The sequence below is a fragment of the Microtus pennsylvanicus genome, chromosome 10 (genome assembly GCF_037038515.1).
Source record: "Microtus pennsylvanicus isolate mMicPen1 chromosome 10, mMicPen1.hap1, whole genome shotgun sequence".
Lineage (NCBI taxonomy): Eukaryota > Metazoa > Chordata > Mammalia > Rodentia > Cricetidae > Microtus > Microtus pennsylvanicus.
Window position 1 is genome coordinate 21284911 of NC_134588.1, and position 24139 is coordinate 21309049.

General features: G+C 42.9%; 1 protein-coding gene across 3 annotated transcripts in view; it reads right to left on the reverse strand.

Annotated features, from left to right (window-relative positions):
- Positions 1-24139, reverse strand: part of Nckap5 (NCK associated protein 5) — a 791944-nt gene that overhangs the window by 355809 nt on the left and 411996 nt on the right. For all 3 annotated transcript variants that reach the window (XM_075987773.1, XM_075987771.1, XM_075987772.1), the window contains one exon: positions 6334-6421. In XM_075987773.1, the coding sequence (XP_075843888.1) occupies positions 6334-6421 (88 nt within the window). The remainder of the gene's footprint in view (positions 1-6333; positions 6422-24139) is intronic.

Below are 24139 nucleotides of genomic sequence, written 5' to 3' on the forward strand. Positions count from 1 at the left end.
CATGTCTGCAGTCGCACACACACACACACACACACACACACACACATACACACACACATACACACACACATACACACACACATACACACCAGCATAATTTTGAGATTATGAGCTTAAAAATAATCACTAGTTAGTGGAGCAACAAGAAACTACTCCCAGATAAGTCTGTTTTAGAGACTTCTAGACATAAAATCATGAAACTCGTCTTGTGTAATACTCCCAGAAAGAAAAATGAGTGTCCATGCTTTACAAAGGACAGGATCTAAACGCATACTTTCATCTGACCTTATGTGAATAAAGGACACTGCTTAGAACCAGGATGGGAGGAACTGAAAACGATTGCTCCCTCAAGGGACCATTCAGTCCTTTAAGACTTGGCGCACAATAAAAACACTCCACTTAGCGCCTTCCCCACTCCAGCAGCGATCCAGAGTTCAGAGAGAGTCGAAGGAAAGGGCAAATCTCTCAAAGCAGCATCAAGAGTCTTCCGAAGTTTACAGGCCCCGGACATAAATAACAGCACTCACAAAAACATTTCATATCCCAATTATTTATCATTTTATAAATAACTGTGCCACGACTTCATCACTCTCTCCACAAAGAGCAGAACTTTAAATACCATTTTTCTTAGCTTTTACATGCTCACTGGATTTACTCTTCATCAATGTTTTATATGTCTTCTTTAGGTTAAAATAAAAATGGTAAGAGAGAGCCAACAGAGTGGCTTAGTGGATAAAAATACCAGATGATTTGAACTGGATCCCCAGGACCCAGAGGGTGAAAAGGGGCAACAGGCCCATGTCAGATGTCCCCTGACCTCCACAGAAATGTCATGACTGTGACCCCACCCCAAACCCCAATAGCACAAGTGAAAAAGACGATAACAAGGTTTTTAAATGATAAAGGGAAAGGAAACGCTTCATAAATAGCTGCTATGATTTCTAGGGTCTACAGCTGTATCTCTTCTTTTGGCTAGGTGACCGCCAGGGTGCATGTGACGACAAGGACATTGTATGACTCAGTACTGGCGAACGCAGCATGTGCTCTGTGTGTGTGACTAACGGTGACGGTGGGGGGCAAGGAGAACTGAGTTCCAAACTTCAGCTTCATTATCTCCCATAACAGGAAGGGAAGAAGGGAAGGATGTGATTGGAATGGGGGTGGGGTGGGGGCAGTGCTGAAGTATCTCCCTGGTTACCAGCCAAACCTAGGGGCCAGAGAACTCCCTTGATTAATCTGTCAAAGAAAACATCAAATCATCAGCGTTGCCAAGCTCACAGTTTGAACTCAGCAGATTCAGCGAGTGGCCACTCCACAACAAGTCCCTCGGGTGACATCAAGACTCAGACAAGGCCATGAAGAACTGGAAAGGGAGACCTTTCTAACTTGGACATCACATTTTAGTTTAGTTCTGTGCCACACAAAATACTGACATGCAGGTAAAGGCACCAACTGTGAGAGTCTGACAACTCAAGTTCAATCTCTAGAACCCATGTAAAAGGAGGATGTGATTGTATCCATCTATAGTCCCTATGCACTCGAGGTGAGGCTGGAGGCGGGGATGGGAGAACTGTCAGCAAGCTCACAGGCTAGATAGCCTGGAACACACAGTACAGCAACAGAACGGGAGAGATCCTGCCTCAAAACATATAGGAAGGAGAGAACCGACTCCCCCAAGTTGTCTTCTGATCTCCATGCGTGTGCCATGACATGTATGCTTCTGTATGCATACTCAAAAACAAATTAATATGACAATGTGCATATTTGAGGATGGACAGTTCTTAGAATAACTAGGAAAGAGACACTTCTCAATACTTAACCACACCTGGCAATTCTTCTAAAGAATCACTTCTGGATGAAAACAGTAATTTTGGTGTTGAAGTAGGTGACTTACAATGTAACTTATTTTCTATAAATCACTGAAGGGATGAATATGGTCACCTGCACAATGCCTGTATATAGAAAAGTCACTGTGAAGTTTATTAGTTTGTACAATTAGCATCAACTAATAAAAGCTCCCCAAGGACAATCCATGGGAATTTTAAGCTGGTTCTGGTTTCTATGAAAAGATCCATTTTGAATGGAGCCCATTTCTGGAAGTGTGGCCCTGGGCTCAGATAGCACAGGGCTGTCCAGGGAGGGGAAATGGAAGAATGAAACCCGATAAACTTGAACTCTGTGGTCACTTCTGGTCACTGTGCAAGTCTCTAAATTTTCTATGATGAGGATGACTTTTTGGTTACCTTCAATTCCAGTTAAAAGGGTGCAACCAGAGCCTGGCAAGATTGCTCAGTTAGTGTTTTCCATGTAATCGTGAGGACCCATGTTTGATTCCTAGCACCCAGGTGAAAAGTCAGACAAGACGCCACATGCTTGTAATTCCAGTGTAGGGGAGGGGACAGGCAGGTTCCCCAGAGGGTGCCGGCTAGCCAGCCTAGCCTACCCATCAAGTTCCAGGCCTAGGAAGACCCTGTCTTCAAATCCCAGATAGTCAGCACCTGAGGGATGACACCAAAGTTGACCTCTGACCTCTATATGTTCAAACATGCCATACATGTATATAAACCCACATAAACATACCTGCACACAGAGAGACAAAATACAAAGAAACAAGAACTCTCTCCCTGTGTTGACTCGTAAGTGTGCAAACAGAATAGAATTCTCTAGAAGGCATTTGACATTTTAAATTTGTGTCATTTGAACAACATTGCTGCCCTCTGAGAACATTTATATTTAGAATTCCTCATTTAGTTCCAAATGCTCTCTTTTAAAGCCTGAAAAACAAGGAACACAGAGGCTTTCTATGTGAGGTCCAAAGTCTTGTTCCTCGTCCCATTTGGCTGTCACATTTTTAATGAATTAACTGATGTGATTCAATTCATGTTCCTTATTTTTTTAAAATAAGTGGGAACATGAGGGGGTATGGTAGCAACAATGGAGGAACACACAGGCAGCTGGGGACACAGGGGGCCTGTGAATGGCCTATCCATCAAGTCTGTGCAGATCCCACGACATCGAGGCTGCTGGTGCGTATGTATCCTAGTAGACAGAGAGATCATGTGTCTCTCTAACAGTTGCTCTGTCTCACAGATGCTCAATGACCCTCTCTCTCATGTGCAATTTTGATTTTTTTTTCAAAGAAAAGTTTCCAAACTTAACAACAGGAAAGGTGGCCCAAGTGGCAGGAAGAGTCATCATGGCGTATCAGAAAGCCCCAGACACCCAGATCCAAGGACCGCAGTGCCAGACGAAGCGAGAGAAAAGCAGATGTTTACACCAGGGGTCCTCTGAAGGAACGCTTCTCGCGTCTCACATTTCTCCCCAAAGAGATGAGTCTGTCCCTGGTGCACACAGTGCCTCCTCCGCACATACGGACAATGGTTCCATCACTCAGGAACTGCCACTTCCACAGTGAGAACGAGCCTCAAACACTGTTTTACGAGCTCGTGAGTTTTCTTTCATTTTTTTTCTAGTTCATTACTCAGTAGTTGGTTTGACTAGTGTATGCATGTGTGCAGGTACGTGTGTGCTTACATGTGCACTTGCAAATGGAGGTTAGGGATCAATTGTGGCTGTTGTTCCCCAGAAACCATCTACACTGGCTTTTCTTTTTTCTTTTCCTTTCTTTTTTTGTTTATTTTTTATTTAGTTTTTAGTCAGACCTCTTTTGCCTGGTATCACTGACCTTGTTCGGCTGGCTTGCCAGTGAAGCGTGGGATCCTGCTGACTCTACCTCCCCAGGGCTGGCATGACACGTGTGTGCTCAACTAACTCTGGCTTTTACCTGGGTGTGAGGGATGGAGCTAAAGTTCTCACACTTGGACAACTACTTAAATGGTTGAGATGGAGGAAGTGTGGATATGGGAGCAGGGAAGAAGATAGCTTAACTAAGGGAGCCATTTTAGGGTTGGCAAGAGGCTTGGCTCTAGAGGGGTTCCCAGATGTTCAGGGAGATTTCCCCAGCTTGTTCCTTGGACAGCAGAGGAGAGGGTACCTGAACTGGCCTTCTCCCACAGCCACACTAATGAATATTTTGCATATCACCATAGAACTTTCATCTGGTGATGGATGGAGATTGAGACAGAGACCCACATTGGAGCACTGGATTGAGTTCCCAAGGCCCAGATGAAGAGCAGAAGGAGGGAGAACATGAGCAAGGAAGTCAGGACCGCGATGGGTGCGTCCACCCACGGAGATGGAGACGGTGTGACTGATCTAATAGGAGTTCACCAAGGCCAGCTGGACTGGTACTGAACAAACATGTGATCAAACTGGACTCTCTGAATATGGCTGACAATGAGGGCAAACTGAGAAGCCAATGATAATGACACCTGATGTTGATTCTACTGCATGTACTGGCTTTTGGGGAGCCTAGTCTGCTTCAATGCTCACCTTCCTAGACCTGGATGGAGGCCTGGGGAGGGAGCTTGGACTTCCCAGAGGGCAGGGCACCCTGACTTCTCTTAGGACTGGAAAGCGAGGGGGTAGGGGAGTGGGAGGTAAATGAGGAGATGGGAGGAGGTGGAAATTTTAAATAAATAAATAAATAGAAATGGAGTCGTCTCCCCAGTTCTGATTTATTTTTCTAATTTTGAAACAGTGACCTTTTGACCTGGGTTTTTAAAAGGTATCCACCCACTTTTTATGTATACGTATACACACACAAGAACACACACACACACACACACACACACACATATAATATTCTGCAGAAGGTGGTTCAGTTTAATTTCACACAGGCAACCTGGAAATAATTGGAACTTACTTCTAATTTTAGCAAGAATCAAAACGCTATCCATGGCACCAACTTAAGATACCTACAAGTGCAAGAATACCCACTTTGGAGGCTGTTGGTCAAACAAGAATATTTATAGACTTTACAGCACCGGCGTTTGTACCCTGACAGTGAGACCTGGTCTTCAGACACTAGGAAGGCAGGCACAGGGCTCCTGTTCTTGTGCTCATATTAACTGACGTTCCATAGAGAATGGCTCAACAAAGAGCCAGTGATAGGCTGTCTAGAGATTGGAGCATACAAGGCCACGTGGGTTTACTAGAAGCCCTGTAAAGAGTCTGGTGAAGGGCTGTGTGGTTTTTTTTGTTTTGTTTTTTTTGTTTGTTTGTTTGTTTTTGGTTTTTCGAGACAGGGTTTCTCTGTGGCTTTGGAGCCTGTCCTGGAACTAGCTCTTGTAGACCAGGCTGGCCTTGAACTCACAAAGATCCGCCTGTCTCTGCCTCCCAAGTGCTGGGATTAAAGGCATGTGCCACCACCGCTGGCAGGGCTGTGTGTTTTAATCCTAGTACTGGGGAAGGAGAGACAGGCAGATCCCTGGGGCTCCCTGGCCAATCAGCAGAGCTGAATTGTCAAGTTCTAGGCAAGAGAGAGACCTTGTCTCAAATAAACAAAGTGGAAAAAGCCTAAGGAATAATAGGTAAAGTTGTCCACATGTGTACCTATATACACATGTATACTTATATACACAGGTAGGTCTCACTCACATGTACATATGTGCACATGCGTGCACATACATAATTCACATACAGGTAAACACATACTCACTAGTATATATGCATACAGGCACACACAAATACACAGAGGCACACACAGTTACACACACAGATACACATACATACAGATAAATATACACAAGTACATAAATATATACACACAGGTACACGTGGTGCATACACATACTCACAGAGGTATGTACATACACAGGTACACACACCGATACACAGGCGCATACATACATACACACACAAGTACATATGCACACATTGTTTTTGTGTGTATGCACACATTCGTGCATGTGTGTGCATGTGAAGGCCATAGATCAACCCAGGGTGTTTCCCTCTATTGCTCTATTCTCATCTGGGTTTCTGAGGCAGAGGCTCAGTTTTTCTTGGAAACTCATTGATCAGCCTAGGCTGGCCACCCAATGAGCATCCTCCTGGCAGTCACTGGAGCTGCCTAATCTCCTCAGGCCCAGGCTGTATTTCTCATCCCTGTGGCTAAGCTAGGCTTCTCTTCAGCCTCGAGTGGCCCAGCCCTCGTTCTCTTCAGGCTTTCCCCAGTCATTCATCTCTGGCAAGGGCTCCTCAAGTCAGCATCTGAGACCACCCCTTGTGTACCCCATGTTACACCTTCCTCACAATAGGACGACATGATGCCTTCCTAACCCTGCACGCACATCTAGGACCTCTTTCAGGGAGGAATTTAAGAAACCATTGGGTTAAACAAACATGCTTAAGATTTCTCAACATAAAGGTGATTTGATGGCTCCCAGGAAGATAACCAAACCAAACACACTGGTGCCCAGAAACATGATGTACCTGGAAGGCCGTGATCTTTGCAGGTTCTTCCCCTTTCTGCTCTGGAGACCCTTGGCTCTGCAACAGACTTCGGACAGTTTCCTCCATCCTAAGAAACAGAAGCAAGAACACATCCTTCAAGACGGTTTTCACTAATACAGAGCTGTCGTAGTCTTTTCTTCTCAGGGTATACTTCCCAAGCTTAGACAGGGAACAACTCTTCCCTCTCCTTTATTTTCTAAGTTAAAAATCTGAGGGCTGTGGAATAAAGCTCAGGGGTCACTTAAGATATGCAAAACTTGAATTTAATTGGAAGGAAGGGAGGGAGAAGAGAAGGAGTGGAGGACAGAGGGATGAAAGGTAGAAGGAGGAAAAATGGAGGAAGGGAGGGAGTAAGAACTAGAAACTGGGAAGGCGGGTTATGAAGTCATTTACAAACATTTTATTCTTGGTTTGGAGGTCTGTACTCAGATACACAAATCTCCTAGCATCTATTCTCACTTGTAATTATACCTTTTTAATTCAATACAAGATCTCACATCGATCTTCCTCAAGCATCACTTTGAATTTTTAAAATCAGTTGGCAAATTAACAGATGTTGTGGGACAAAACATTTTCTGGGGAGACGCAAGACACCCCAAATAGGGAACCTATAACAGACCAAAGTACGGATACCCCTGAAATCTGACTGGATAAATCAATGAGTTTTATTGGGATTACTTATAGGAACAGAATTGACTCAAAGACAACTGTATCACCAAAGCCCGCCCCTGCATGATAACAGCTCATGAAGCCAGAACCTGGAGCTCACTGCACAGCTACAGGCAGCTCCCCAGGCTGGCGAGTGCCCTTTCCAGTGCCTCAGATGGTCTAAACCTCTTCCAAGCAGCTTAGCCGGTTTATGCTTCTTCTGGGCAGTCGGACTGGTCTCAAGAGTCTTTGTAGCTCTTGCCGGCTCTTCTTAGCAGTTTGGCTTTGCTTTGTTGGAGGGGAACTCTCAGTTTTTATTGCTTATTCCCTCAGGGAAGGGGCTGGTGAATCTGGTTAGTTTTAGGGATTTCCTGAAACTATTTCCGAGTTCTTTACTTCTTTCTTTAGCAGCTTCTCTGAAGGATGGGACGTTTCAATCACGGAAGGACATGTTACACAACAGCAGATCTTTCACAAATACGCTCTTTCCACTGACAGTGTGTGCGTGCTTCCATGGCTATCTTCCCACATCAGTACATAAAGATCTACTTTGTTCTTTTCAACAGCTTTGACGAACTTCATGGTGTCAGGACACTGGGAGATATTTAACCCTTCTCTCACTGAATTTAAATTGCTTCACAACTTTGCCAACTTGGTTAACATCTTTACTTGTACATTTAAACTGATTTATGAGTATTCCCACAGCTCATATTGCAGCACGTTAATTGTTCTACTTCGGCTTGACTTTAAATGCCTACTTCCAAAACTTCTGTGATATTAACACCAACTGTCAACTCGTTGAGACTTAGGATCACCATGGAAAGAAATCTCTGGACACGTGTGAGAGGGAATTTATAAATTAGGTTAACTGGGGTGAGATCCATCCGGAATGTGAATGGCACCCACCACCTTCCCCACTGTTAAAGTTTGTGTCTTCAAACTGTGAGTCACAATAAACACTTCCTTCCTTACGCTGTTTTCCTCTGGTATTTTGTTTCAGCACAGAGATGGGTCACTAATACAACCCCATAGTCCCCAAAGTGACACCCACTTCCACTCGGGACACTAGCTCACTTTGATGCTACTTACTGTTCTGTATATCTCCAGATCTATTTTCTAGATCTGTCTCACTTTCTAGTCAAGATGTTTCCTCACTAATCTTTACATCATTCATTTTGTGCCTTGAAACTTTCTCGTTTTATTGCACAAATATTTCTCACATGAAAGTCTTGCCTCCTAGAATAAATGACAACCTGTGTTATGAGACTATGTCTCATGTTTCTCATGCTCACATTCATTTTCAGATAAAGCTGGTCCTCAGTAGACAGTTCATATCTGTCAGTTCATTCTCCAAAGGAGTATTCCAGAGTATTCCATAAGTATTTTAACTCTGTATACAGAACATTGGCCTTGAGCTCCATCCCTAAGGATTCAAAGGTCAGAACTATACAGAGGAGAATGCCTGCACCTTTATGAAAGAACATTTATTAAGTGAGTCCCATAGCTAAGCTAAGCTAAGCTACGGGACACATTTAAGTGTCCAATGACAATGGAACAGATAAGAAAAGTGCAATGCATATACACAATGAAAATTTTTCAGTCATTAAGAAGAACAAAGTTATGTAGTTTGCAAGGAAATAGAAACAGCGGGAGATAATTATATTAAGTGAATTTAGTGAGTCTCAGAAAGATAAATAATTCTGGTTTTCTCTGCTTAGTAGTTCTTAGAGTTAATACAGATATATAAAACAATGTGCATGTAATGCAAACACACATACATATGGAAGAAAAATAGAAATGACAAAAGAAGAAAGGAAATTAAAAGGAATTAGGGAAGGTTGAGGTAAAGGTGGGGAAGGGCAGATAAAACATACACACATATATAGATTTAACATAATAAATAATTAATTAAACATATAGTTTTACAGGAAAGAGGGGAAGAGCAGAATGTTAGAATTGCATACAGAAAACACGTTTATTAAAAATTTAATTATGTGTATGCATGCATATTCATGTATGTGCATATGTGCATATAATCCCTTCAGAGGCCAGATATGAGCAGAAGACTCCTTTGAGCTAGATTCAGGTGTTTCTGAGTCTCCCAATATGGGTGCTTAGAACCGAACTCCAGCCCTTCCTCAGTGCAACGAGTGCTCTCGGTCTCTGAGCGACCTCTCCAGCCAACAATGCTCCCTTGCTCACTGCGGGGATTGTCTTTCACAGTCATCTTCTAAAATGCGCATTTTCAAGAACTCGGAATGAAAGTAGTTTAAGAGTAAAAAGGAATTGATGCAGCTTGCATTACCAAGGACTTTGAGGCTGACAAGCCGTCTTAAGTTACTGTTGTGTTGCCTTGACAAAATACCATGACCATGGTAATTTACAGAAGAAGCGTTTGCTTGGGGTTTACAGTTCCAGAGGGTGAGTCCATGACCATCATGGCAGGAAGCATGGCAGCAGACAGACAGGCAGGCACGGCACTAGAGCAGCAGTTGAGAGCTCACATCTGATCCACAAGCAGGAGAGAGAGAGTTAACTGGGAATAGTATGGACTTTTGCAACCTCAAAGCCCGCCTCCCAGTGACACACCTCCACCAACAAGCCACACCTCCTAATCAAACAGTTCCACCAAGAGGGAACCAAACAGTCAACGACATGAGCCTATGGAAGTCATTCTCACTCAGGCTACAACACAACCAAGGGCTCTCAAAGGATCCATCTGAGCTAGGCCATTATAGTCAACAGGGTACCATGGCATTACTTAAAAAAAAATTAACCATTGTACCATGGCACATAACTACTTAGAAGCAGAGTGAAGACCATGAAGACATCCAAACCTGGATTTTTGTATATGTGTTCATGTGGTATGTGTAAAGATGCAAGTATATATGTATATATGTATGTGTCTCTGTATGTATGTATGTGTATCTCTCTGTGTTTGCATTCATGTGGAAGTCATTAGACAACCTTGAGTTTCATCCTTCATGCTTTCTACCTTGTTTGGGATAGGCGTTCTCATTGGTCCAGAGTTTGCCAAGTGCTTGTCTCTCCCTCCCCAGCTTTGAGATTACAAGCATTCACCACCAAGCCTGTTTTTTTTATTTTTAGTTTGTTTGTTTGGTTTTTGTTTTGGTTGTTGTTGCTCTCTGCATGGTTTCTGGGGAGTCTAGAGATGTCACCAGAACCCATTTGAGCTTCTGAAAAGACACAAAACATTGGTTCCTACCAGCATCTGGGAAAGTGAAGGCTGCCTCCCCCCATAATTTCAAGTCTTAAATTATTAATAGCTCAAAATTGAACAGAGCTCATTGAAGAACTTTCTCATCTATTAATCATTTTAATGTACTTTAGAAATATAATTATATCTACTTGGAAGATGAGAAAGCTGAGTTAGTGAAAGGTTAGATGGCTCACTTAAGGGGCTGTGGTTAGGTGGACAGAGAGGGAATTAAACAAGGTTTACTTACCTAAATATGCAGCCCTTTCTACTTGACATTACTGACATTTAGAGAAAATATTCCAAGTAGAGAATGCAGACTTCTACTAAGAACTTACTTTGGATAATGCCTTTGCCACACTGAGCCCATGAGCAACTATGTTGTATGTGACCAATGAAGGACTTAAGGTCCACAGAAAGAACAAGCAAGGGGGAGGGGAGAAAGAAGGAAAATAGAGAGGCGAGGAAGGAATAATAAAAGAAAGGAAAAAGAGAAAGAAAGGAAGGACAGAAGGAAGGGGGCGAGAGTGTAAGGGGGAAAAGGGACCACTAGGTTTATAGGAGTGTGGGGCAGAACTGATGTCACAAATCTCAAATGATCAGCACCACCTGTTAACATTTCAATTTGTACAATGAAGAAGAGAATTTTCCAAATCTAACACAAATTTAACACCAAGTTTTGATATGATTCTCAGACCTGCCTGGCCCATGGCTCAGGGTGAGATTTTAAATATGTCCTACATAGAGTCATTTTAGTGACTAGTAGTCTATGTGACAATGGTCTCCTACGATTTCTTTCTTGTTGACACTGCAGCTGGGACTTTGGGATGGCATTCTTCCTGGTTTGCACACGGTGATGGACACATCTTAGAACACATTTCTCGGGACACACTTCACCACCAGCACAGAAGGTCAGGGCTGCATGTCACTCCTTAGTTCATTCATTTACACCCCCAAGATCTAAGTGTGTCCCACTAGCCTGAGCCTGGCAAAGAGGCTGGGGAGGTGGTTCAGCTGTGAGAGAGATTATTATACAAACATGGGCACCAGAGTTTATTTCCTAGAAATCACATACAACATTCTGGGTATGATGGTTCGTGCTTGTGATCCCATATTCAGGTGACAGACACTGGAGGATCCCTGGTGCCCTCTGGCCAGCCAGCCTAGCTGAAGCATGGACTCCGTGTCCTTGTCTTAAAAATCAATGATAAAGGAAGACAAACTGAGGCTGTTCTCTTACATGTGTACTTGAATACACACAGGAAACACACAAGCCACATACACAATGTAAATAAAAGCACGTTTGGTTTTTCTGCTAAGCTAAAACGTAACTGTCTCAGCATACCTGCTGAGTTACTACTCCTGTGTAATTAGAAGTTCTTTGCAGAAGTCTCTAGATCAAGAAGAAAAATGCCTATTCACCTTTCCCCCATTAATTTTTGGCTTTACACTTAAAAAAAAATAAAGGTAAAGAAAAAGTAGGGACACATAAGAAATTGTTAAGATAAACTCAAGCAACCCCGAACCCTCAGTAATGTTGTGAACGGTTACTTAGCACAACTCTAGGGTGATTTAAAACCGGTGATATTTCAAAGCTGCAGCTTGAAATAGAGGTGTTGGGGATCCCCTTCAGCCCTCACTAAGGAAATCGAGTTGCTGTACTTTTAAAATAACTTATGAATCTGGTCACAGAGAGAAAAGCATTTTGTATGTGCGGAGAGCAGGCTGTCGTCCGTTCCCCCGCTGCACCTTTTTAATATTCTCATTTCCCAAACCTCTATCTGCCTGGAAAACAACAACAACAACAACAACAACAGCCCATGAAGTGGCCCACTGCTTCCTGACATCCATGACAGTCTGCTTTGCTGCAGTGTTTCGATGAGAAGGGTTCAGATTCCCAGTTGTCTCACGGTGCACCATCTATTTCCCAAATGTGATGAAAATAAGCCACTCATTCTCAGCGGCTAGGCTTAGACAGAGTTCTGAGTTTCTTTGTTTGCTTCTAAGTAGTTGTAGGTAAGATTTATCTTTAACCACTAACCTCATGCAAACATTTCTCATCCTCTCTGATACTAAATCACTTCTTTTCCTGAACATTGGTCAGGCAGCTACTACAAACAAAAACCTGTGGGGGGAAAAAGTCTTCTTACTGAGATGTAATTAGTTCTCACGCATATTTTCTGAGTCTGAGAATTTTATTATGTGTGAATGTATGTTCCACTGTACCTTGTAGAAGGCAGAGGACAAAGTAAGGGAGTGGGCTATCTCCTTCCACCATGTGGGTCTCGGGAATGGAACTCAGGTTTTCAAGGTTCCCAAGCCCAAGGAAACAGGTCATGGTCCTGAGTCCCAAGTATTAACAGCTTTATTTACAAGTGGAGTGTGAGTTGAGCCTGTGCCCCTCACTCAGTGAACAGTCACGTTAGAAAACGTGTCTCCAGACGTTACTGTAGAGACTTAAGTCTTCTTTCCCAGCACAGGGTATTGAACGTGGGACTTCACACTCACTAGCTATGCATTCTCACTTCCAGTTAAATTCTTCCAGATTTGGGTTTCTGCAATGATAGGTTCTGCCGCGGTATTTTTTTTAAAAAAAACAACTTTTGTTATAACCTGAAGTCCAAATAAATACCTTTTGAAGCTTTAAAAACCAACTATCCAGGGTAATACACCTTTTTCCTCCCAAAGGGCATTCTCATTCCCCGTCAAATTCTCCATCAAACATACAACTGCACCTTGAGCTCTTCTCTGCCTGAAGACAACTTCCCTTTGAGTTTTCCAAATGACCGGATTCTGTCTTAGCATAATAGTATCTTATGAATGATATCTAAGGGCTAAGGAGATAACTCAGTTCCTAAGGTGCTTTCCTTGGACCTGAGCTCAACCTCCAAAACACATGTATTTTTGTTTATTTGTTTCTGCTTTTTAATTGGGAGTGGTAGCTACTGCCTGTCACCCCAGTGCTGGGAGGTTGACATATGCATCCCTGGGGCTCCCTGGCCAGTCCAGCTTCCTTACTGGGCTACAGGCCAGTAGAAAACTCTTTCAACAAACAAGGTGGATTGTGCCTGATGAACAATGCCCAAACTTTTCCTTTGGCCTCTGAACATTATATATTAATGAACACTCAAGTGTGTGTTTATAGGTGTACACATACACACACACACACACACACACACACACACACACACAGTCTCTGAGTTTCTTAAAGCCAGAGGTGCTGTGTCATTTAAGAAGTATTTTTGTTTTTCTCCTTAGCTGCCTCACAGAGCCGCTATTACTCGGTAGGTGATCAGTGAGTACTTTCAGGTGTGATGAAAATCGTGCTGTATTTTTCCCGTCTCACTAATTCTCCAGCCGCGTGCAATTTCACTTCTCGTAGTACTAGACTGCATACAGATGTCACCCATCAGAGAGAAGTTCCAGTTCAGCCTGACAGGGCAGGGTCTTTAGCTGAGACACTTGGGGCTGAGCTGCTAGAGCCACTGTTCCTTGGTTAAAAACAAATCCAATAGACGGCCTTATTCTTTCCATCACACTGACATCCCATCTTTTTCAGCCCAGTTTATTAGCTTTGGTTGCTAGGGCTACTATACAGTGGACAGGGCTCTTGGTCTAGCCTTTAGCCAGGGCAGTTTTTTCATGTTGACTCTGGCAGAGATATTGCTGCCCAAACAGTCCATTTCGTTGATCCATTGGGGAGAGACATGTACAGAAGGCCTTAAGCACTGACGTATTTGGCCTGGCCTCTTATTCTCCATGCAGCTTCATTCCCCATTCTGCTCCCGTGACTTCCCTCAGTGACTCAACCTGCCTCCTACCCTAACTGCACCGTGCAGCTTTCCTTGAGAAAGCATAGAGAAAAGCTGACGGGATTTCCATTGCAAGAAGAAATCATTGAGAAGGAAACTTCCCTGGATCTGAACTGGGCTCAACTGCGCACCAAGTTGTCTCCTTAGGCAAGCCACATGTCCTCCTTGGAAGAGACAGCATCTACCACAGAGCAGAAGTGACCCGCAGGCTGGCTGGCATTGGGATGACTGTCCCGATCTCTGCCCACCAGCACCACAATAGTCAAGAGTATGATGATACTGGGTTTTCACTCCTAGCTCTTTGGGGAACCACAACACAGCTCCCAAATAAATACACAGAGGTTTATTCTTACTTGTGAATGTCTGGTCTTAGCTTGGCTTGTTTCTAGCCAACTTTTCTTTCTTTTTTCTTCTTTTTTTCAGATTCATTTTTTTATTTATGTCTCTCTTTTATTTTTAAAATAATCTCATCTTAAATACCAATCTCAGTTCCCTCCACCTCCCATCCTTCTGCTCCCCCACCTTCTCCCCCCCCCATCCACTCCTCAGAGAGAGTAAGGCCTCCCATGGGGAGTCAACAAAGTCTGTCACATCACTTGAGGCAGAACCAAGGTCCCCCTTCCAGCATCTAGGCTAAGCAAGGTATCCTTCCATAAAGAATGGGTTCCAAAGAGATAGTTCATACACTAGGGCTAAATACTGGCTCTACAACTAGTAGCCCCACAAACTGCCCAAGCCACACAACTGTCATTGACATTAAGAGGGCCTAGATTGGGGTTATTCAGGTTCCCCAGTTGTCAGTCCAGAGTCAGTGAGCTCCCACTTGCTCAGATCAGCTGTTTCTGTGGGTTTCCCCATCATAATCTTAGCCACCTTTACTTAATTTATTCCATCGACTTTCTGTATTCTATACACCTTTCTTTACTTCTTACTCTGTGGCTTGCTGTGTGGCTGGATGTAGCTGGGTGGCTGGCCCTGGATGTCCTCCTCTCCTTCTCCTTTTCTTGTTGCCCCCAAACTTCTCTTCCTTCTCTCTGCCTGCCAACCCCACCTATCCTTTCTCTTGCCTTGCTATTGGCTGTCCAGCTCTTTATCAGATTAATCAGGTGTTTTAGACAGGCAAAGTAACACAGCTTCACAGAGTTAAACAGATGCAACATAAAAGAATGCAGCACCTCTTTGAATCATTAAACAAATATTCCACAGCATAAACAAACTATAACACATCTTAAAATAATATTCCAGAACATCATGGAGAACTGAAGACCACATGGAACTAGAAACTCTCCATAAAATTTGGAGAGCTGGAGGTTTTGTTTTGTTTTTTTCCCCATCCCTAGATGATATATATTTTTAATTCAGCACAAAATTGTGCAAGAATAACACTCACTGCTGCCTGGAAACTGTGGTGTACTTCCCTCCCAGGGATGCAGCAACATCCCCAAACAGATCGAAAGGTGCCAGCCCAATTGCAATCCCTGTATCTTACTCACTCAAGGACCATCTGTATGTGAGCAAAAGCCACATAAATTTCTCCCTAGGCAGACTTGTGCAAATTCTGCATCAGGAAACGCTGTATGAAGAGGCTCTGGTTGGGTGAAAAGACAGCTATGCATTCAGTGGAGAAACCTATTTTCCACATGGAGGGCAAGAGACTCTCCTGAATTTTAACACGCAAATCCCAAGCGTTCCTGCACCCCAGCAGCAGCAGAATGCGAAGCTACATTTATGGCTGTGTATGTTTGTAGAATTGCTCTCATCCAGTAAGGCAGGGATAGGAGAACGACATAAAATGCCATGTGGACAAATGGAAGTCATGAAGAAATACAACCATGAGCTGCACTCTCTTGCTTAGATAATATGAAGGCAGGGTTAGTGGCTACAGCCCAGGAACCCAAAAAAATGTCATAATTTCCTGCATGGAACTAGCTTATAAATGAATGCACAAATTATTAACATAATTTTATAAATACAGATTGTTAATGGTGGCTGGGGAAATGAGCTGGTGGATAAAACGCTTGCTCTGCAATCCTGAGGAGCTAAGTTTGAAGACCCTAAGCCACTTGAAGTGTTAAGTTCATCAAGCCAGGCATGGTAGCACACGGGTGTGACCTCAAAGCTTCTGTGGTGAAATGGGAAGCAAGGCACGGAGATCCCTGAGGGAGCATCTAATTTAGCATAAATAACAATGAACAATGAAGAGATTTTGTCTCAAACAAGAAGAAAAGCAAGGACCGACACCCTAGGTCATCTCACTTCCACCCATATGCCATGGCATGCATATGAACACACACAGACACATACACACATATATTGCACACACACATCATACCCTAAGATAAAAATTAATTAATGACATCAGTTCTCATATCCAGTCTGATGAACTCATAATATACATATATGATTTCTAAACCCATCTCTAAAGTATTTCATAGACTTCTTTAAAAAATAACAATGCCACAAGTAAATCCAGCATGAGTTTTGCATATTTTATTTTATAGAGTATCTGAAGTTAAATGTTTGCAGTACAAGTTTCTATAAAAGAACATGGAATGTCAAAAATTACTATTTTTACCAAGAATGTATTATTTGGGGATAAGTCTTTAGAGTGCTCTTCTCAGAAGTTGGAGCAACTTTGAAGACACCAGACAGAACAGAACCCTCCATATTTATGTTTATTGGCCATTGCCAACAGGAAAAGCTATTTTTAATGTGTCATCGGGCTGCATGGGAGTTCTAGGAAAGGAATGTACCAATTCGGAACCTTGTTTTTCCCTTTTCTTAAAATGAGAGGTTTATAATTTTATTCATCTCATAAAACAAAATTTAAAAAAAAGCAGAATGTAGACTAGATAAGATTTCTTTGGTCAGTGTGTATATCTGAAGTCAACAATAGAATTCAGATGTGTGAAATCTGTTCCACTTGCTGCCCCAAGGTAAATATCTGTGTCCACTGCTGTCCCTTACTCCTCACTGTATGGTGACAACCCACACCATCTTCTAGAAGACCCTTTGTTATGTTACACTTCAAGATCCATCTGGGGCCCCGGGAGCTAAGAGCTCAGTCTATAAGGTGTTTCTCTAGTGAGTATGAGGGCCTGAGATTGATTCCCAGGATGTAAGTAAATAAAAGCCTAGTGTTGTGGTGTTCCCTTGTAATGGCAGTATTAGAAAGGTGGAGAAAGGTAGACAGACCTTGGTGCTCCCTGGCCAGCCAGTCTATCTAGACGACTTGGAGACTTCCAGGCTACTAAGAGATTATGTCTCAGTTTAATAAAAGTCCCCAAGAATGACACCCAAGGTCATCATCCTTTGGCACACACACACACACACACACACACGCACACGCCCCCACAAAAGCTGCATGCATACGCACACAAATCCCTTGGTTTCTTTCTCTATTCCCATTTTTCCTATTGAAGAATAGAGGTTTAGATACAAATAGTCAGTTGTCACCATGGATCTGAAGGACGTCCACACTACACATTCAGTAGCTACTGTTATCAGCTGTTAAGTTCTGGTAGAATGCAAGAGAGGGGCAGCAGCTGTTCATATTGGGGATAAAATTATAGCATTGAATTTGTTGGAATGAAGGTGTAACTAGAGTGGAAGGTGCTTTAAGAATTCAAAGATCTTGTCTGTGCAACCACATGGATGCCAGCACGATTCTTCATGGGATCTACTGCTATTTCTTATGCTTCCTATAATCTACACTTACCCACAGTGCCTCAGAGTAGCTTCTGCTAAGGGAGCAGAGACTAAACCACACACACCAGAGCACAGTGTGTTTCCACCGTCTCTCCGGTTTCAATAACTATACCCATAGTGCATAACAATGATCCAGAGCCTGACCTCCAAAGACAGGACTTCAGGTGTCTCTTTCCAGCTCTGTAACTTGGGCTACATCTCTTCCTTTTTATGTACTGTGGGCACAACACCTTCTTTAGGGTAATAGGAATGGCTAGCTTAACAGGACCCAGAATCATCTAGGACAGTAATCTCTGAGCATGTCTGTTAGTTTCCAGAATAACAGTTTCCAGTAACTCGAGACAAGAAAAACTCTCTTAATGGAGGCGCCATTCCACAGGTGGGAATCCCAAGGCAATTGTAAAGAATAAAACAAGCTGAGCGCCTGTCTTCCTGCTCCCTCTGTATCCCAACTGCTCATCCAATGTGACTGTGACCGTCAGTCCACATTCCTGCAGACATGCCTACCCCACCATGATGGACTACACTGTTATGCTGTGAGCCAAAACAAATTATTGACTCCTTAAGTTGCTTTTGTTCCGTATTTTGTTACAGAAAAAAAAGAGTAACTAATTCATAGCTAGTCCTATTTACCTTAGAGAGGCACTAGGGTGGACCACAGTAAAAAATGTAAAATGTGTGGAAGTTGATTCTGGATTTGCTCCATCTTTAGACATAGCGATTTTGAAGTCTAATACATTCTGAATTGAGTGAGGATGCTTTAGTATTAGGTAAGGAGGGCAGGAAATAGACTTCTTGGGAGCAGCTGCTTAACACATTGACACTTTATGTTACTACACAATGGATTTACTTTTCTTGTTGCTGCAACAAACTCCCCAACAAGAAGCTACTTAAAGGAGTACGTGTTATTCTGAGCTACAGTTGGAATATGTTTCATCATGGTGCATCTGGGCAGGACCTAGTCTGTCACATTGAATCCACAGTCAGGAAGTGGAGTGTGAACAAGAAGTGGTGCTTGGCTATGAAGCCTCAAAGTCTGCCCCTTGTGACCCACTTCTCAAGTGATGTTCTGCTTCTTAAATGTTCCACAGCTTTCCAAAGCAGTGGTACCAGCTAGTTCAAACCTTATGGGCCAGTGGGGGACATTTCATATTCAGCCCACATCCCTAAAACCCCATCACAGAGATAGGTAGAGTCCTGGAATTCACTGGCCAGCCAATCTAGCCTACTTGGTGAGTTCCAGGCCTCTAAGAGATCCAACTCCTTCGACGTTTTAAAAAGTACACTGAGAAATAAAGGTCCTCATCCAAGTCTCCAACTGTACCTTGTAGAAAGGATACCCTACTATAATAGGCAAGGCCGGTTAGGGCATGCTCGTGCAGCAAGCAACACCAGCATCTCTGTGGCTTTGAAAATAAGCAAATTTCAAGAGCCAGGCATGGTGGTGCATGCCTTTAACCCAGCACTAATGATACACAGTCAGTCAGATCTCTGTGAGTTTGAGACCAGCTTGTCGACATGAAGATCAAGACCAATTAAGCTCAATTTCCTACTGACACAAATTCTGACTAACTCATCAATCCTGGTTATCTCTGTCGACTTGGCACAGCAGCATGGAGTAACCTGATCTAATTGTCTAGCTCACACAGGCGTGTGGGGATATCTGGGGTGTGTGTGTGTGGGGGGGAGGGATTATCCTCACCATTCATTGATGCAGGAGGACAGATCAATGTGAGCAGTTCCACTACCTGGTCAGGTGTTCCTGAGCTATGAGAGAAGCTAGCTGAGCATGAGCCATTGAACAAACCAGCAGGCAGCATTCCTCTATGGTTTCTGCTTCAAGCCCTGCTTGAGTTCCTGCCCTGACTCCCGCAAGCGATAGATTATGACCCAGAAGTGTAAGCCACAAAACCCCTTTCCCCTCCTAAGTTACTTTTGGCCAGTAATGGAAAGGACCCTAGAACACACAGCAGTATGCTCCACATACTGATTTACGGCATGAAGTTTATGTCCACTGCTCTGTCACCATTACCAATGGCTTCATTTCACCCTAAAAATATTATGATCTGGTCAATAAAGGAACTTAAGTAGTTGCCTGCTGCTCCCCCGCGGCTTCATGTGGGGATCCTCTGTTTTAGATTTCAGGGCTCTTGGCTGGAACTGCTCACACTGCTACCCCGGTTAGCTGCTGTGGTACCAGGCAGACTTTATTTCCAGAGTTCCCAGTGAGAAGAGACTCAGCCATGGGTACTAATGTACATCTTATGTATCTGTGTGGCCCCAGTAAAACTCATCTGCGCAGCGACTGGATGACTGCCTGCTTAGCTTGACTTCCCAGAGTCCACATTCAAGATGGAGCAAGCAAGTACCATTCTTACTTAACTTATATGTGTGTGCCTATGTGCATGTGTGCGTGCTAAGGCACATGTGTGAAGGCACAGGACAGCTGGAGGAAATTTGTTCTGTCTTCCCATCATGTAGATTCATTTGTTCTGTCTTCCCATCATGTAGATTCATTTGTTCTGTCTTCCCATCATGTAGATTCTGGGATCCAATTTAGATTGCCAGGCCTATCAGCAAGCACTTCTCTATACTGAGTTTTTGTCCTGGCCCAAGTGTTGCTCCTGACCATCTTCCCCCATTGGCTGTTACTTCCTCCATTTGACTTAGTGATCTGCTCTCACTGGAAAGTTCCTCAGCTCACTTCCCAGCTACAGGTCACCACTGAAGGTCACCCTTCTTTCATGCATAACAAACTGACTGCTAAGCTACACAGTTAGTTCTCTGAACTTTCTGAATTGTCTACATGTGTGCCTGCTCTGATAGGGGAGGCTTCAAACAAATACGTTCAAAGTCAACGTTGCTTTGAAGAACGTGTTACCAAACCTCCAAGATGACACTTGGAAGACATGTTTTGATGCAGGAATTTTTTTTTTATGGTAAATGTCAATACATGTGGAGGAAGCCTATACTTACAAAAAAACCTCATAACCTTGCAAGCTTTATTGGCAAAAACAAAACAAAGAAGCATGTAGTTTATGTAGAAGGATCCTTCTTTCCAGTCATCATTTTTTTTCTTAAAGACAGGGTCTCACTATGTAGACTTGGCTAGCCTAGAGCTTGAGAGATAGACCTGGGTAGCCTCATAAAGATTTGCATGCTTCTGCCTCCCAAATCCTGGGATTGAGACTTACACCACTTCGCCCAATCACTGCACTGTTACTTACCCAATGTGTATGCCTTAAATTACAGCAATGTATGATTAAAAACTAAAAGGAAGCCTTCATCCTTAGAGATACTGGAGTGTGGGAAACAGGAATGAAAAACGTCAGGGAGTCTACTTAGGAGTGGATTCTATGTTAGATAGAAAACAAAATGGACCCATACTTGTATCTTTGACAATATGCTGAGAGGTAGGGAAAGTGGTATGTGTGTATGTGCATGTGTATACAGATGTATACAGGTATGTTCGTGTATTTATGTGTGTATACACATGGGTATACATGTGTGTTGATGTGTGTGTGTTCATGTGAATGTGGAGCCTGGAGGATGTCAGGTGTTATTCATCAGGTTCTGCCCAGGTTGCTTTTGAAGACAGGGTGTCTCACTAGCCCAAATGAGGCTCAGAAGTTTTCCTGTCTCTTCCCCCAAACCCTCTATCACTAGGCTTAGAGGCACACAGCACCATGTCTGGCTTTTTCACGTGGGTTCTAGTGAATGAATCAGGGTCCTCAATCCTGTGCAAAAAATACTTGACCCACTGAACACTCTTCTCTGGCCCCAAATGTGTTTTTATTTTAACCACACGTTATGATCATTTGGCATTTGAATGGAAATTCTTTTTCTTACAATCTATAAGGTGAGAAATAAACTCTCTTGCTCTGCTCCTTGCTCATCTAAACACCACCCATCCCAAGCTCCTGCTTTCATAACAAGAGTGAACAACAGAAGTCCCTTCAGCTAGCAAAAGTATCTCTCTTGATGGCCTTGCTACAAACCACCAAACTCTTTTTGAAACAGTTCAGATTTCAAGGTCTTTAGAAAATCGAGTGAATCAAATTGCTTACAATGCACTTCAACAGGAAGTTTACTTAGGTAATATTATATCCTTCCAGAGTCTTTGATGGAGTTGAATAATTTATAGTTATAGTTTTCCTTAGTTATGATAAAAGATAAAGTAGATCTTGTTACCTGTTTTGTTATATGTAATTTTACTACATTTATGTTAAAATATTCCTTTTTATTTAAACAGAAAAGGGGAGGTGATGTGGGATTCCCCTCTGTATGCTGTGAATACCATTGGTAAATAAAGAAACTGCCTTGGCCTGTTGATAGGGCAGACCTTAGGTAGGCGGGGAAAACTAAATTGGATGCAGGAGAAAGGAGGCAGCGTCAGGGAGAAGCCATGTAGCCCCACCAAAGACGTATGCTGGAACTTTAACTGGTAAGCCACAGCCACTTGGCGATATACATATGAATAGAAATGGGTTAAATTAATATGTAAAAGCTAGACCTAATGGGCCAAGCAATATTGTGATTATTTCGGGTCTGAGTGGTCAGAACATACAAGCAGCCTTCTTACAACACTGTTCACCTCACAAGTAGGGGATCAATTTCCCTAAGTGGGCAGAATTATTTGTAGCAATTCTCTCTAAGATAAAGTATTTCATCTTGGAGGCAAATTACTTAAGACTGGGGATAGTCTAAGTGTAGGCTCACTAAGACTCAGGAAGTACACCACTCCAAAACTTCAGTAAGTTTCAGAAGTTGATGAGCTATGCAAGGATCATCTCTTCCAAGCTTACATAAGTAGGAAGTACTACTGAGAGCTCTTCTCAAGCAAGACCAGCTGCTTGGAAGCGCCAGAGAAGCCCAGAGTAGCATGGAAGAAGCAGCGAGCAGCCCAGATGCCTGGATGAGGACCAGCCTCAGGGAACTGCCTAGGAGAGAGACAGTCCAATGTGTGGAACTGCTGAAAGTTGTGCACCCATGTTTTCACCCATGTTGCGGTGGGCTTTGGTCATGCAACTGTCTCTGAGTCATTTCTGTTCCTTCAAGTAAATAAAAAATCTTAATCAGCAAAAGTTACTGGTTTGGGAAGTTGGGCTTCAATAGTATCCTTAGAATGGTCTGTTGTTCTCTCTCTCTCTCTTTCTCTCTCTCTCTCTCTCTCTCTCTCTCTCTCTCTCTCTCTCTCTCTCTCTCTCCCCCTCCCCCCCCCCTCTCTCTGTCTCTCTGTCTCTCTGTCTCTCTCTCTGTCTCTCTCTCTCCCTCTCTCTCTCTGTCTCTCTCTGTCTCTCTCTCTGTCTCTGTCTCTCTGTCTCTCTCTCTCTTTCTCTCTCTCTCTCTGTCTCTCTGTCTCTCTCTCTCTCTTTCTCTCTCTCTCTCCCTCAATAAATGTTTTATGGCAAAAAAAAGAATGGTCTGTTGTTGGTTTCCTAACTGGAGTGAGTGGACATTTGTTCATGTATCATGGGAATCATGCCGCAATGACAAACCTCCCTAAACAGTGGAGTTACATACAGATTTACTCCATTTGACGTGTAACTGATGCTGAAAGGTAGACAGAGAATCTAAGTGGGTCTAATTCGAATTCCAGTGGTGGGAAGCTTATTCAATAAAACTTTCTGTGCTATTAATCACTTACTTATTGTCATTCATATATCACCTTCTTATCTATTTATATCATCATTTGGCAATCACCCACTGAATGCCCACAGTGCTTTAGATATAACCAGCGGCTCAAATGAATAAAACTACTAAGGACAGGAGGCAGGACAAACAGTAATTAAAATGTGGCACTGTAATTAGAAGCCAGAGTCCAGGAGGTAAAAAGAACTGGAAACTTACATGGGGCAATTCAGACATGCTGATCTGTGTGACTTTTGTGTGTATGTGTACAGGTATGGTTCATGTACATATGTATGTATAAGGTATGTGTGTATATATGTGTGTATGATTATGGTATGTGTGGATGTATGTATGTATGTATGTATGTAGTATTGTGTAGGTGCATATATCTCTCAGCAAAGGCAGAGGAGAATGTTGGGTATCATACATTATCATTCTTTTGAGATGGCATGCTAGGATGGCTCCCAAGAAGTCCCAGAAACTTCCTGACTCTGCCTCCCAAACAAGAGATATTACAAGATCACATGCATACATGCCCAGCTGTTTTACATGAGTGCAGGATCTGAACTCAGGTCTTCACACCATCTTCACCACTGAAGCTTCTCTCCAGCCTGTGCTGATGCTTTCTGGTAAGGAAGTAAGGATGCAACATGATGGAAAAGTTATCTAATAATCATGTCTGTAGATATTACATTGCTTCTTATGATTTCTTTTAATAAAAAATATGGTTTCTGTGTCTGAAGAGTAATATATGTATGTATGTATGTAC